This window comes from Chaetodon auriga, chromosome 22, assembly GCF_051107435.1.
Source record: "Chaetodon auriga isolate fChaAug3 chromosome 22, fChaAug3.hap1, whole genome shotgun sequence".
NCBI classification, from domain to species: domain Eukaryota; kingdom Metazoa; phylum Chordata; class Actinopteri; order Chaetodontiformes; family Chaetodontidae; genus Chaetodon; species Chaetodon auriga.
In genome coordinates this window covers 17,953,583-17,969,011 of record NC_135095.1, presented here as the reverse complement: position 1 = coordinate 17,969,011, position 15,429 = coordinate 17,953,583, and the positions used below count along the sequence as shown (strand labels likewise).

General features: G+C 45.3%; 3 protein-coding genes across 3 annotated transcripts; all 3 read left to right on the top strand.

Moving 5' to 3' along the window:
• The first annotated feature begins 526 nt into the window (after positions 1–526).
• On the top strand, positions 527–5,847 carry kcnj8 (potassium inwardly rectifying channel subfamily J member 8). The gene is made up of 6 exons (XM_076722148.1): positions 527–1,145; positions 2,419–2,567; positions 2,675–2,835; positions 3,007–3,146; positions 4,176–4,392; positions 4,642–5,847. Exons 1-6 carry the CDS (start codon positions 799–801, stop codon positions 4,891–4,893), a joined length of 1,266 nt encoding a protein of 421 aa, XP_076578263.1. The 5' UTR covers positions 527–798; the 3' UTR covers positions 4,894–5,847.
• A 769-nt stretch (positions 5,848–6,616) lies between these two features.
• LOC143314866 (zinc-binding protein A33-like) lies at positions 6,617–8,107 on the top strand. Its single transcript, XM_076722147.1, has one exon. The coding sequence runs from the start codon at positions 6,679–6,681 to the stop codon at positions 8,047–8,049; it is 1,371 nt and encodes a 456-aa protein (XP_076578262.1). The 5' UTR covers positions 6,617–6,678; the 3' UTR covers positions 8,050–8,107.
• A 687-nt stretch (positions 8,108–8,794) lies between these two features.
• On the top strand, positions 8,795–14,878 carry echdc3 (enoyl CoA hydratase domain containing 3). Its single transcript, XM_076722149.1, has 6 exons — positions 8,795–8,957; positions 9,739–9,860; positions 9,965–10,062; positions 10,471–10,671; positions 10,775–10,953; positions 11,376–14,878. Exons 1-6 carry the CDS (start codon positions 8,821–8,823, stop codon positions 11,527–11,529), a joined length of 891 nt encoding a protein of 296 aa, XP_076578264.1. The 5' UTR covers positions 8,795–8,820; the 3' UTR covers positions 11,530–14,878.
• The last annotated feature ends 551 nt before the right edge of the window (positions 14,879–15,429 follow it).

Here is a 15,429-nt window from a genome sequence, read left to right as displayed (position 1 = left end):
GTGCGAGTTAAAAAGGAGAAATCCAAAGCTTGAATTGACTAACTTAAGTCCATTTGTTCTGCTGGGGGAGCATTAATTCAAAAACAATATAAAGTCACTGTGAAAGGACCACTGGGTGGTCATGAAGGTCTGTTCTCCAACCTGAACCGCCAAAAAATGCATAAACAGACGTAAAACAGCCCTTTAAGTTATAATGAGTGAACTAATAGTCCAGAACAGGCTCCAGGTGGGCCCTGACGTTTGAAGCAGACACCTGAAGGCCCTCTGAGAACAGATCATTTCACACTTTAAAACCCATCTGATTAAAGTTTATGACATATTAATTTTAAGTATAAAAGAAGTGGATTAATGATTAACCACAGTCTGAACTCAGGAGGTTTCCTTTGAGACTAAACTTAAAGGCGTGAATTTGTATCATTTAAAAGACTTTATGTCAGTTTTGGTTCGGTTCTTTTGTTTTAGCGCGTGTTTTCCGACGCTCCCTGAGCGGTCCTTGAAGGCAACAGGAGCACCCTGGTCTGAGCGGGTCTGGACTCTGGAAGCTGGACTACGTCAACAGGAGAGAGGAGACCGTCCCAGCCCTCAGAGGAGCTGAGCAGAGGCGGCGCGCTGCGGTCGCTCCGAAACATCCCCAAATGTCGACAGACGGGAAAGAGTCTGTGCGTCTCTGAGCGTTTCCCCGCAGGTGGCCATGTTTTCCCCGCGCGTAAAGACGCACTAAAGACGGACTGAGAGGCAGCTTTGACGCGTATTTCTTCACCGCAGCAGCAGCAGCAGCAGCAGCAGCAGCAGCGGAACATGTTGGCCAGAAAAAGCATCATCCCGGAGGAGTTCGGGCTGCCCGGGCTCGTCTCCCGGATGCCCCGCAAGCCGGTGTTCAGGGACCGCGTGAACAAAGCGCGCTTCATCGCCAAAAACGGCTCGTGCAACTTGGCGCACAAAAACATCCGCGAGCAGGGCCGATTCCTGCAGGACGTGTTCACCACGCTGGTCGACCTGAAATGGCGCTTCACGCTGGTCATCTTCACCACGACGTTCGTCAGCAGTTGGCTGCTGTTCGCCATGAGCTGGTGGCTGGTGGCGTTTGCGCACGGAGACCTGGACCCGGAGCGGCAGAACGGGACCCACTGCGTCACTGAAGTCAAGTGAGCAAGACAGATTTAGATCAGTGAAGGCCGCAAAGTGTGTTTGATGAGACTTTTTGCTGTTTCTGAACTTCTTTCTCTCTCCATCCTTCCACCCTCCTCTTCCTCCTCTCTGCCTCCATTTTTAAATTCGACAGAGGAAGAGGAGGAGAGGGGAGAGAGGCTCTAATTAAGACAGGAAGTCAGAGAACTTTTGCTCTTATCGTTTCTGGAGAATTGAAGTAAAGACTGTAAGAGGTGAAGGGAGAGTTTGGCACCTCCTTCTTACTGTAGCTCACCAACTGTCCTTCCTTCCTTCCTTCTTTCCTTCCTTCCTCATTCTTTCCGTCATTCCTTCCTCTATCCCTCCTCCATTTATTTGTACCTCAGTAGCTTCAGTCTTTCCATTTTCTGCTGCTTCACTCTTCTCCTTCTCTACACTTCAGACGGAAATGTTGCTCTTTAGTTCCTCTGCTTTTATTTAAAGGCTAAAGTTACTTTTCAGATTAAGATTTTACTTTAAAACAAGCAACACTGTTAAAGATTGTGTCCTGTTATCAAAGGATCAGTGTGTAGTTGTGTCTCCTCGTCATGTTTCAGATGATTCGCTGCAAGTTAACAAAAGAGACGTTTCCGCTGAACTCCTCACGTGGTTTCATTGAAATATCGGAAGCAAACATGAAGGAAAAGGCCCCTTAGATTTATCTGGCGACCCTTTGGAGGGCCCCAACCCCGAGGTTGGGAACCACTGGACTAAACTTTAGATAAAGTAGCTCCACCTGGAGCAGCTGCATCAGTGTTGATATTGAGTTTAATTATTTTCTGCAGAATAAGTACTTCTACTTTTGATACTTGAAGCACATTTAGCTCATGCAGTTTGTCAGTGAGTACAGCTCCATCACTGCTTCTCCACCTTTTCCTTCTCTTCCATTCAAAACCTTGAATATCACACACGCTGAGTGGAAGTGATGCAGCATCCAGCAGCTGCAGAAGGTTCGTTTGTTTCCGTTTTGCTGCTTTGTGACTGACGGTCAAAACGAAAACGATGCCTTAAATGGGAGCAAACGTCTTTTGAGAAAAAGGGTCAGACTGATTTAAGATGAATTCACTGAACGTCAGAAACATTTTAAACGGCTTCTCTAAAAATATTCCCATCATATCTGCCAAAATCTCAAAGTGGGGCCCAAAACTCTGAAGATAGACTCTGCCGGACAGAATGAAACTGTCCCAAACTTGCTTTAAAAAAGTCTCATTTTAAGCCGGGATGGAGAACTTTCTGAATGTCTCTCCTCAGGTCGTTCACCTCGGCCTTCCTCTTCTCCATCGAGGTTCAGGTGACCATCGGCTTCGGGGGACGGATGATAACGGAGCAGTGTCCGACCGCCATCACCGTCCTCATCATGCAGAACATCATTGGGCTCATCATCAATGCCGTCATGCTGGGTGAGACTCACACTGTGGTGTGCTGGGCGGCTTGTGGATCCCACCGAGGGATCAGACCAGGTGTGATCCGCTCAGGTCGCTGACGTTCTGTCCCTTTCTGTCCTCAGGTTGTATCTTCATGAAGACGGCTCAGTCAAACCGGCGAGCAGAGACGCTGATCTTCAGCCGCCACGCCGTGATCGCCGTCAGAAACAACCGCCTGTGTTTCATGATCCGGATCGGGGATCTGAGGAAGAGCATGATCATAGGAGCCACCGTCAGGTTACAGGTGTGTTTCCAGGTGTTTGACCTCTGAGCCGTAAATCCACAACACTTTCTTTTCACATTAGCTGACTTGCATACTTTTTACGTACTTTGACGTTTCAGCGTCCCACCGTCCTTTATGTCCTCTTTTATTTGAACGAACTGGTACTTGACTAGGACTGTGCACCGTCTGCAGGTGGTGAGGAAGACGACCACACCTGAGGGGGAGGTGATCCCCATCCACCAAATCGATGTCCAGACAGAGAGCGCCGTGGCCAGCAACAGCCTGTTCCTCCTCGCCCCGCTCATCATCTGCCACGTCATCGACAAAAACAGGTGATTCTCCTTCGAACGCTGAGCGCAGACCTCCATCATGCCTCCCTCACACCTCCATCACACCTCCATCACGCCTCCGTCACGCCTCCATCACACCTCCATCACGCCTCCATCACACCTCCATCATGCCTCCATCACACCTCCATCACGCCTCCATCACACCTCCATCACACCTCCATCACGCCTCCATCACGCCTCCATCATGCCTCCATCACGCCTCCACAGCTGATCACACAGACAGAATCATATTTACTATATTAAATTTTTTCCTTTGATTTTTAAACACTGCAACATTTTGTCTCTTTGGCTTCAAATGAATCAATACAAGAAAGGAAATTTGCTCTTTTTAAGGACGTCACAGTGAGACCTGGTGAGACAGGATATGACGTCAGTCCTGCAGGTGACAAAGCTGCAGATTTGAGCGTCAACACTGGATTTAATGTGTGTAACTCACTACCTCCACCTGCTGGACAAACACAAACTTACAGGACTAAAAAGAAAACGCTGCACAGTAATTCTGAGTATGCTGTTGACTCCTTTCCCACAATGCTTTGCAGAGAGGAAGTGAAGGTGGTACCCACATGGTTGCTTGACTGCTGCAGGAAGATCTCAGAAAACAGAAAATAATCAGTTTGAAGGACGTTAAAGGCCCGTCGGCCTTTCTTCTGACCTTTTCTGGAGGTTTAAACTGCAGCTCAGAGTCTTCATCAGCAGATCAAGTTTGTTCACGCTCAGAATAGAAGTATTTTTTGGGGTATTTTCATGTCGGTATCCGGAACGTGATAGTAGGAGAGAGATGAAGAACCACATGCAGCAAAGGTTCATGGTCGGCTCCTGAAACCCAAAAGTAAATCTGTATGATAACACTTTGCTGCCTGTTTACAGTCAGTTAAAGCACTGTACTCCAAAGGTAGTCATCATCGTGTTTTCTTCCTCTGAACCTGCACTGAAGTTCCAGCAGGAACCATCAGTGTCTGAAAGTGTCGCAGCTTCACACTCTAAGCTTCCCGCCTGTCGCTGTGCCCTCAGCCCGCTCTACGACCTGTCGGCCATGGAGCTGCAGTGCAGCGACCTGGAGGTCATCGTCATCCTGGAGGGGGTCGTGGAGACGACGGGGATCACCACGCAGGCCCGGACCTCCTACGTCTCCGAGGAGATCCAGTGGGGTCACCGCTTCGTTCCCATAGTGACGGAGGAGGAGGGCGTGTACTCTGTGGACTACTCCAAGTTTGGTAACACAGTCAAGGTAAGAGTTTGAGAGAGTGATCAGTTTTTGGATACTAACAATATTTAGTCTGTGGATCAACAGATTGATGCTTCTTTGTTACCTGGAGGTCTATGGGAAAAGTCTTTTAGCCAGTGTGAGACTATGCTGAGTGTGACGACACAGAAAACAGCTCTGTGACATGAAAGAGGGTTAGCTCTAAAGCCAGAAGTTGTGTGGATTTCTGCTCCCAGCAGTCCAAAGCTCACGTTCCTGTTGTTGCTCCTCAAGGTAGCGACACCGCGCTGCAGCGCCAGAGAACTGGACGAGAAGCCGTCCATCTTAATCCAGACTCTCCAGAAGAGCGAGCTGTCGCACCAGAACTCGCTGAGGAAGCGTAACTCCATGCGACGCAACAACTCCATGCGGAAAGGCGCAGGAAGCAGCGGAAACCTGCGCAGGAACAACTCGAGCATCGCCGTGCCGAAAGTCCAGTTCTTCACCCCGACTGAGGGAGGCCAGACGATGAACGCCGTCACCTGACATGAGGCCTGCCTCCTGCTGGCCGCCCTGCTCCTCCTGGTGGGAAGGAGGATTGTGGGTGTTCCTCCTGTTCTGATGGGACTTGTTGTTTTTCTCTTCCCTGCCTTATCTAGACTTGTCTCCCAGCACTTTTACTGTTAATGCAACACGTTCTCATCCCAGGTCGCCAAATACCAACGCTCCTCGTCACGGTCCTCGAGTCCCACATGCACAAGGTTCCTGTTAGCATCTGTGTGCCTTTCTGTCCTTTCATTCCCTCCCAGGAGATTTAACAGCTGTTCACAGTTGGCCTCATGGGACAACAACTGTCGTTCACACCTGGTCTCAGGTGACTCAGACGACTCTAACGACCGCCGTTACAAAGCCAGGAGCGCTAACGACACAATGGCTCCAATGACCGTGATAACGAACCCTCAGAGGTTCATTCAAAGGAACCGCCCACAGTCAGTCAGAGATGAAGAAGCCCATTGGATGCACAAATCTTTAGCGAAAGGGTTCGTCCGTATGAGACGCCGAGCGCAGTGAAAAGATGTTGGTGTTTGGTGACCTGGAAATGAAACCGGACTCGCTAACATTACCCCGTGTTTATGTTCATGGGGTAATCTAGCTCCTAATTTAGAATTAGCTGTTCAATTATTCGACATCCAGCAGTTCAGCTCACTGTCAAACTGTTAGAAAACACGACAGAGCCGCCAAACACCAGCAGCAAAACATTTCTAAATGTTTTTTTCTGTTCATTATTGTTAAAGCAATAACTACAAACACTGGGCCTTTACGCCCGTTTGACTGTTCTGAAGGAGATATATTTTCTTATTGATTAATGTCACAGTGGTAACTAGTGGCACTCGATCACTGTACTGTACGTGAGTATTTTCACTTTATTGGTGTTGTTTGAGAATAAAAACACTCGCTTTATCTGAACATGGTTTCAGTGTGTGAGCTGCTCACATGGTCCCAGTGAGTAAACCTCTTCATTAATACAAGCAAAGAAATTCAGCGTTCACAAATACAGAAATGAATTCTGTAGAAATGGAACATAAACACAAAAAAACATTCATCCAACCTCAATTCAACAGTGCTTTTTGCAGACAGTGTATAAAAATGCATGAGTATAAATCACAAAATCCTTCATTTTTACTTCATTTTTCTTTTCTGCTGAAACTTGAAGTCTGTACAGCAGCTTTGGTTCAGTAAAGAAACTAACGAAGCGTCTTTGTGTTCACGTTCTCTGTAGTATTTTTCACTACATATAGGGTCATAGCAGTACAAAGGCGTGGCACTCACTTCCTTAATCGTGATAATAGATGTAATGATAAAAAAAACCCCAGCAGCACCTGTTTGCTGCAGCAGTCAGTACAAAAACGGACACATACATTAATAACAGACACACCGCTGCCTCCAAAAGCTACAGAAATGAGAGAAAACCAGCTGTGGACCAGAGCTGGATTTTAGATGAACTATCACCAGCATTGAATGAGTAGATTATGATGAGGACCCCTGTGCAGAAATGAGCCTGACCAAGCTCCACCCCTCCCACGACTCATGTGAGAGGAAGCAGGAAGCAGTCGTGTCGTCTCTCTACACAAAAACGCTGAGAGAAAGACGACAGCTGCAATTCTTTTTTGTCAAATCCACAACTTCCACTGAAGAGGCGCGGCTGCTGGGAGCACCGAGGACACTGCCACAGGTGATAAATTGCTTTCTGCCGGTGGTACACAGCAAATAAGAGCTTTAAGAGTCGGCTGTCAAAAGTGAAAGTATCTGCAGAGTGTACACAGAGACAGCATGGCTTCCGCATCAGAGCTGGATCTCTCCTGTCCCGTCTGTCGGGACATTTTTAAAGATCCCGTCATCCTGTCGTGTAAACACAGCTTCTGTACAGGCTGTCTGCAGAAGTTCTGGAGAGACAAGAACACTTCTGAGTGTCCGGTCTGCAAGAGGAGGTCTTCCATGGAGATCCATCCTTACTTTACGTTGAGGAGCCCTTCAGCAGCGAAGTCAGAGCAGCTCTGCTGTCTGCACTCTGAGAAGCTCGACGTCTTCTGTGTGGATGATCAGCAGCTCTTGTGCAGCGTCTGCAGAGATTCAGGCGCACACGGCAGCCACAGATTCCAACCTGTCGACGAAGCTGCGCTTGAGCGCAAGAGAAAGCTTCAGGATTCCTTAAAGCCCCTGCGAGCTAAGCTGAGGCTTATACGTCAAGTTAAAGGAGACTGTGATCAAAGTGCAGAACACATTAAAGTCCAGGCAGAAAGCACAGTGACGAGGATCAAAGAGGAGTTCAAGAAGCTTCACCAGTTTCTAGAAGAGGAAGAGGAGGCCCGGATGATTGCGCTGAGGGCGGAGGAGGAGGAGAAGAGTCAGAAGATGGAGGAGACGATTGGAGCTCTGAGCAGAGAGATAACAGCTCTTTCAGAGACCATCAGAGCCACAGAGGAGAAGCTGAGAGCTGCAGACGACTCGTTCCTGCAGAGCTGCAAGGCTGCAGAGGAGAGAGTCCAGCAGCAACCTCTGCCCCAAGATCCACAGCTGGTCCCAGGAGCCCTCATAGATGTGGCCAAACACCTGGGCAATCTGACCTTCAACGTCTGGAACAAGATGAAGGAGATGGTCTCCTACAGTCCTGTGATTCTGGATCCAAACACTGCTCATCCAGACCTCATCCTGTCGGAAGATCTGACCGGTGCGGCACACGGACAGAGAAAGCAGCAGCTGCCCGACAACCCGGAGAGGATCGACCACTTCATCTCTGCCGTGGGCTCCGAGGGCTTTAACTCTGGGTCTCACAGCTGGGAGGTGGAGGTCGGAGACAACACCGCCTTCGTTCTGGGTGTGCTAACAGAGTCGATCCAGAGGAAAGGAGTCATATGGTCCGGACTGTGGAGGCTGATGTTCTGCGGTGGTGAATACAAAGTTCTCTCGCCATTGGACACAGGATCTGATGTGTCAGTGATGAAGAACCCCAAGAGGATCAGAGTGCACCTGGACTGGGACAGAGGACGGCTGTCGTTCTCAGATGCCGACACTGACACACACATACACACCTTCACACACACCTTCACTGACAGGATGTTTCCATACGTGAGCACCTGGACTGAAGTCCAGATAAAGTTCGCAGCGATGAAGGTCTCTGTAAGCCTGGAGCAGCACAGCTAGAGAATCTGATGATGAAGAATGTGATGATGAAACGGTGAGACCGAACCAAAGAATTAAAGTTAGAGGCTGTGAAACCCAAAAAAATGAGCCAGAAGAAGTGAAAAGGCTCTGAAGGGATCTGTGGAGTTGGGTGAAAACTCCTATATGCAACTATATGTGATTCACTGTTAATATAAAAACATTTATAAGTACAGCGTTAAGGGATAATATATTTCAAGTCAACATGTAGGAGCTTATATTCATTATTCTGATGTAATAGATTCTATTTTATACATTTTATCCATCTGTATTTGTTTTTTTTAAAAAAAGTATTTATGCACATATTTTAGATACTGCAAGAACTGCACAAGACACCTGTATACGTATATTTAGCACTTTAGGCTTCAAATAAATGTAAGAGTTTATTTTGTGGTCATTTATCAAGTTTGTCTATGATAAAACAGTTTTTATTCTCAGTATATGTAAGCTTCATATCATTGTTATCATTCTACGGTGGTACAGGGTGGAAACTTTTGCCTCTAAAACCAATAAAGACCGACGATCGGAAGGAATATTTTGTGCCTCATTCTGTATGACAAAATATCATAAAAGTCTATTTTTAATTTATACATTTAATTTTCCTACAGACCACTGTCTAAAATTAAATCGACATGTGAATTTCTGACTCTGGATTTGTGATCTTGGCTCTCGATTTGTTCTTACGTCGCCTACGTGCTTTGACGTTGTCGTACCCGGAAGTGTTAGCAAGAAGGTGAAGAGACGAAGGTAAACATGGCGCGTAGTTTGCTGTGCAGAGCTGTCGGTGCGTTTCAGCTCAGCAGGACAACAACGCTGTTGACAGGGACTCGCTTTTACTCTCAGACTGAACCGGAGCCGCTGACAGTGAGACAGCAAGACAACGGAATCAGGTGCGGTGACAAAACGTGTCCGTCGTCTGTTATTGACGGATCTCCGCGGTAGAAACTATATTTATGCAAGAATATACTTTTTTTAAACAACAGCGTGTTACAGCGCGACATTCAGTACTTCACTGCACGTGCAAAGGTCTTCAGGTAAATTCGGCATACATATTATTCCTGTTACTCCTGTAAAAAAAAAAAAGTGTTTTTGAGATAAAATGTCAGCGTTTGGACCTCGCTCTTCCCTGTTCCCTGTTTACCGTTAAATCAACGTTTTTTTCGTGGAAAGAACCTACGGAACCCGGGATGTGTCAATAAGAGTGAGTGAGAGAGATCATTATACGAGATGTGTACCTTTCTAAATGACTAAACAAAGCTACTGCTTTAAATTGCTATATTTTTAAATGGAGTTTGGTGTAAATTTGTGGTACATTTAAGGAAGTGGAATATAATCTCTCTGGTCAAACAGGTTATACAAGTTAGATTGTAAAGTTGTGTTAAAACCTTTGATGAACTTGATAAAAGTATTTCTCTGGTAGAGATTTGTAGTTTTCAACACTGATTTTAAAGAGACTGCTGCAGTTCATTCTCATTGTTTTCATCTCCTGTATTTGTTGTGCACAGTATCATAAAGATATAACGGAATCACTGTAAAGTTTGGTGCCTTTTGGCCACATGAGAAAATGAACCACTGATATGGCTGCAGATGCACAAATTGTTATGAAACTTAGGCTCAAATACACAAAACGCTGCTGTAAAACCTTAATGTAACGTCTGTTTCTTCTTCCAGGAGAATAATATTGAACAATCCAAAGAAGAGGAACGCGCTGTCTTTGTCCATGCTGGAGTCCCTCAGAGAAAACATCCTGACTGATGTGAACAGTGAAGATCTCAGAGTTATTATCATATCAGGTAGGTGTTTGGTGTGTGTGTGTGTGTGATGGAGAGAGAAAGATGCTAATTTATCCTTGTAATATGTGTGTGTGTGTGTGTGTGTGTGTGTGTGTGTCTGTCAGCCAAAGGTCCAGTGTTTTCCTCTGGACACGACCTGAAGGAGCTGACGTCAGCTCAGGGCAGAGACTATCATACAAAGGTGTTTCACACCTGTGCAGAGGTGAGTGCTGTTCACCTCTAATATGTCTGATTTCATATTTAATTATTGTTTAATGTATTGACATTTTTTTATTAATCAGTTAGTCTTTAAAAGGTAAAAAATGATGAAAAATCACAACAACAAAGTCAAAGATAATGTCTTCAGATTCAGATTCAGTTTATTTAGTCCGACCAGGAGACAAAAAGACCAATACATAGAGTTTTTCAGTCTGAGAGGCCACAACCAAGAAATGTTTTTTTTCACAGGATGCATAAAATGCTTCAATAACTAATCAGTTATCAATAGTCATCTGTCTGATAATTTGACAGAACGGCCATTTTATTTAACTCTATTGTAAGTACTGAGTATATCAGAGATGTTGGTGGTGATCTGGGTGAGCTAAATCTCTCACACGCTCTTGTGTTTCAGATAATGACTCTGATACAGGACATACCTGTTCCGGTGATTGCCATGGTGAATGGTGTTGCCACGGCAGCTGGTTGTCAGCTGGTCGCCAGCTGTGACGTCGCCGTGGTGTCGGAGAAGTCCACCTTCGCCACTCCGGGCGTCAACGTGGGTCTGTTCTGCTCGACGCCGGCGGTGGCCATCGGCAGAGCTGTGCCGAGGAAGGTAAGAGCTAAAGGCAAGAGAGACTCACTCGTCTGCTTCAGGTGAGTTTTTAACTGACGTTCAAGCCATATTTCGTAAACCTGTGCTTCCTTGTTTTTAACAGGTGGCCATGGAGATGCTGTTCACAGGAACTCCCATCTCATCCCATGATGCATTGCTGCACGGTCTGGTCAGTAAGGTGGTGCCAGAGGAGCGACTGGAGGAGGAGACATTAGCCATCGCCCGGCGGGTGTGTCAGGCCAGCCGACCTGTCGTAGCGCTCGGAAAGGCCACTTTCCAAAGGTGAGTCCTCAGAGGTCAGACAGACCCCTCCTCACCTTTCCCCTGTGGCTATCAGTGTGGTTATCTGGAACCTCAAGCAAGTCCAGCTGCCTTTTAAAGCACTGACAAGTAAGCTGCAAATGTTAGCTTGTCTGGCTAACTAGCCTACAACCTCAAGTGGTATGTGTTACATCCAAAGACAGTGCGCATGTTATTTTCTTTCTGCATTATTTCATGCCATTACAGGTTACATTAGAAAACTACCTGTTCAGGACCGACACATCCGCTCTTTGTGGGTCTGTCTGTGACCGAGATGCAGCTATGTCAGAATTTTCCATAACAATCTTCAATCTTCTTCCTCATGTAAAAAACCTTTGAAACATTGTGGTGGATACATAAATGTTTCACACGTTGTGTTCTCCTCTCCTTTGTTTCCTCGGAAGACAAATGGCTCAAGGTCGAGATGCAGCGTATGCCACCGCCTCCAAGGTGATGGTAGACAACCTGGCTCTGAGAGACGGACAGGAGGGGATCCAGGCTTTTATAGAGAAACGCAAGCCAGTGTGGAGCCATAAAGCAGAAAAAGCCCATGACTGACGGCCTGCTGGAGAGGCTTTTATCACAGGAGATCAGTGCAGTGATCAAGTGATAATCGGACTGGTACATATGGTTTTCAGTGACTGTTGTGGAGTTATCACCAGTCCCAAGCCAGTGTGTGAGCTACACTACATGAAAATGTAGATGTGTAATTTACAAGATGATGATTGAAGTTTGAATTGTTGACTTCATCTTCAAGTCAAGTTTATTGTCAATGCTGCTATATGTGCAGGACATTAACAGAATTGAAATATCGTTTCCCTCAAATCCCTGGTGTAAACAGCAATAAACATGAAATATATAAAAAAAAAATGTAATAGAAAATATTAAAAAAAAATGATTTTGCTTGAACGGAAAACTTCTCACCTGTCAACAGCAACGTGGCTCAGATATAACACGATTCTGCTTGACGTGCCTCATATCACTGTTAAAAGATGCAATGTGGACGGTTCAGCCTGGAGAAGCTCAATAACCGGTAAAAACCAAACAGGCTTTGCTATTACAACGCTACATGACACAGCTGTTGCACAGCCAATCCCCTCAAATTATTCTGCACAAGCTGCAGAATTGGTTGCACTGACAGAAGCATGCAAACTTGCTTCTGAGAAAACTGTTAACATATATACTGACAGCAGATATGCATGGGGAGTGGTACATGATTTTGACCGTCTTTGGGCCAATAGGGATTTTTTAACTTCCACAGGCAAACCCATCGTCCATCACACCATGGTTGCTGCACTTCGCAATGCTGTCCTCCTTCCACAACAGGTCGCTATCTGCAAATGCCAAGCACACACAAACAATGATGATTTTGTTTCACAGGGGAACGCCAGAGCGGATGCTGCAGCTAAAGCAGCAGCACAGCTAGATAACACTAAAAACAACATGCAGTGTCTTGCCCTTGTTGACTCACCATTGACACCCACAGCTGATTTGCAGGACCTGCAGGCCAGAGCCAGCCATGAAGAGAGGCTGGCTTGGAAAGAAGCAGGCTGCTCTTTTTCTAAGTGTGGTACGGGCCAAATGATAAACCATGTTTGCCCAAGTGGGTGAAGGCTTTTCCCACTTCTAAACAGGATTCAGCAGCAGCAGCAAAAGCTTTAATCAGAGAAATAATTCCCAGATGGGGAATTCCAGGTACAATGGTGCACCGTTACAGCCACTGCAAACGTGTTCCTGAGCTGACGGACGAGACAACATCAAGCGTGTGGAGCATCAGTAGGTGAACCAACGCTTTCCCCTGCCTTGTGTCTGTGAGGGAGAGAGGGGTGTGGATAACAATAGGACCACACGTTTCTCAAACTCACGAAGAGGCAGGCACATTGAATACGGGGGTAGGCTGAGGTGCCACCGCTGATGCGATGACGCCAACGAATATACAGTGGCACTGGAGGGGTGACAGATGCAGAGGAATTTGCAGCGTATTCCTGCTCACTGCCACCATCGTCCTGCTACTGCTCCTGCAACAAGGCACATCTCAGCCTAATCAACAACAGGGGTGCAGAAACTCAAACAGCAGCTGCAGAGTGTCCAACTGCAGAAGGAGGAGAGAACTGCCACCTGGTTTTACTCACTCCCCACTGAAGCCTGAGGAAAGTTCTGGTAACTATAAACAATGCCTTTAAGATCGACAACCTGGCAGTGGAATCAGAAAACCTGACGGCCTTAGTATCATCTGGGTTTTCTGCCCTCACCCCCACTGTCCAAGGCATCCGAATGGCAATGGATATGATGCTTGCCAGCCAAGGAGGAGTCTGCCACATTATAGGTACGGACTGTTGCACTTAGATTCCAGACAAGATGACTCATGTTGTATCACACCTAAATGCTGCTGCATGAAGAAAGGACCAAAGACTCTGAGAAATGGAGTCTGGCTGACTGACGGAGGATGGAAAGTGTCATTGCTGAAAATACTGACACCTTTGCTCCTTTTGCTGACAGTATTTATGGTTGTAATCTGTGTATACCTTGCATCAAAGCTTTGATCACTTCACCAGTCAAATACTCTGTAGGGCAGTTCATGATTCAGTTGGAAGATGATCCCTCTCTGGACTGCGTTCCACCCTATGCTAATCTTCATGATTTTTAACACTGTTGTTTAATCTAGCAATATTGCTTACTTTGATCACTTTAGACATTTTTTTTTCAGTTTTCATACATTGTCGGAAATGTTAAATTTTAATCTAGCACTATTAATACTGTTTGATTACTTTATTTACTTTATTTTTCTTAGTTTTTATTTTAATTTTACTTGATTTTGCTCACCTTAAATCTGAGTTTAACGTGTGCACCTGCCAGCATGATTTGTGACACCACTACTAGTTCGCAGCCAATCATGGTCCAGTATGGCAACTCGAAAAACAATCTGCTTTCAGAAAAAGGACCTTGTGATGCTAGGTCGGTGCTATTAGCCAGCAGCTCAGTTAACGATGGTGATGCTAACATTACATCGGTGCTATTAGCCAGCAGCTCAGCTAACGATGGTGACGCTAACATTACATCGGTGCTATTAGCCAGCAGCTCAGTTAACGATGGTGATGCTAACATTACATCGGTGCTATTAGCCAGCAGCTCAGCTAACGATAGCTCAGTTCCCGCTCCCGCTCATGGATCTGTTGCTGCTGCTCCGTCCTTCTGTGGCTAATGTTAATTTCATAATCATTCTTCCTCCCTGAAGTCAAGCAGCAAAAGTTAATTGTCAATGTGCAAATACTACTGGCACATTTTTAGATGAACTAAATAAAAAGTGCTAACGTTAGCACGATAGCACTAAGCTAGTACTTTCCAGTTTATTCTAAATGCTTGTTAATACCTTCTAGTCTGTGATAATTATGGTTATCTAATACTGATTCATGTTGAATATTATTTGTGATTGCAGAAACCATACGACTGTTCGAAAGTACAAACTAAAGTTGAACTGAAGCTGAGATCCTGTTCCCATGTCACTCTCTAACTGGAGTCTGTAGATGTAGAGACCAGCCTAAATTCAGAAAGTAGATGCTTCTACCACCCACATATTCTCAATATTGATATTATTACTCAAAACTTTATTCTCACGCTGTTGTATTTTTATCTGGTTTATTCAACGTGCATTTCATCTGATTCTGTGGGATGAATGCACTTCTATGTTGTCTTATATATTTTTTTTGTTTCAAATATTTTTATTGTGAAGAGTGGCATCATGATACATGGCAGCCAGAAGAACATTTTCTCTTCCTTTTTATCACAGACAGTGTGAACAACAGTGAGGAGGACTACTCATCATATGATTTAAAAAAAGAAATGATCCTCACATTATAAAGTAGAAACAGAACATAAACAGAAAGAAAATAAATGAATAAGTTAGAGGAAAAAAAAAAAAAAAACCCTGATCCACCCATCCTCCCACTCAAACCCTCAACCCTTCCCTGGAGTGTTACCTAATGTTACGCATAATGTAGTTCATATACAGGATCTGAATTAGTTTAGCCTTTCAAGTAGGAGATTAAGGGATGCCAAATCTTATCAAATTCCCTGAGTTTGTCTCTCAGAAAAAATCTAATTCTTTCTACATGCAGAGTTTCTGTTAACTCAATGAGCCAGTGTTTGACAGTGGGCACTTCTTTCTTCTTCCAAAAAAGAAGAATGAGCTTTTTAGCAGTGAGAAGTCCATGAGATAATAGGCATTGCTGAGCTACCTGTAGTCTCCTTGTGCCTACCGATACTCCTAAAGTGATTAGTACCGGGTCTGGTTCTAACCCCACCCCCAGAATGCTCTAAATATCCCTGACCAGAAATTATGCAGGTTGAGACATAAGACATAGCTGTGCAATATATTATATTGTCTTATATTTCTTTTATTTTTAGGATGCTCTTTGCATCCAAAAATGATTCACCTCTTACAGACTATTTCTGAATAAA

Excerpts from the sequence above, each read along its gene's own strand:
- kcnj8 (XM_076722148.1), top strand. The coding sequence starts at position 799 with ATGTTGGCCAGAAAAAGCATCATCCCGGAGGAGTTCGGGCTGCCCGGG. Across the intron at positions 1,146-2,418 it reads CACTGCGTCACTGAAGTCAA|GTCGTTCACCTCGGCCTTCC; the intron begins GTGAGCAAGACA and ends GTCTCTCCTCAG. Across the intron at positions 4,393-4,641 it reads AGTTTGGTAACACAGTCAAG|GTAGCGACACCGCGCTGCAG; the intron begins GTAAGAGTTTGA and ends TTGCTCCTCAAG.
- LOC143314866 (XM_076722147.1), top strand. The coding sequence starts at position 6,679 with ATGGCTTCCGCATCAGAGCTGGATCTCTCCTGTCCCGTCTGTCGGGAC.
- echdc3 (XM_076722149.1), top strand. The coding sequence starts at position 8,821 with ATGGCGCGTAGTTTGCTGTGCAGAGCTGTCGGTGCGTTTCAGCTCAGC. Across the intron at positions 9,861-9,964 it reads CAGAGTTATTATCATATCAG|CCAAAGGTCCAGTGTTTTCC; the intron begins GTAGGTGTTTGG and ends TGTGTCTGTCAG. Across the intron at positions 10,954-11,375 it reads GGAAAGGCCACTTTCCAAAG|ACAAATGGCTCAAGGTCGAG; the intron begins GTGAGTCCTCAG and ends TTTCCTCGGAAG.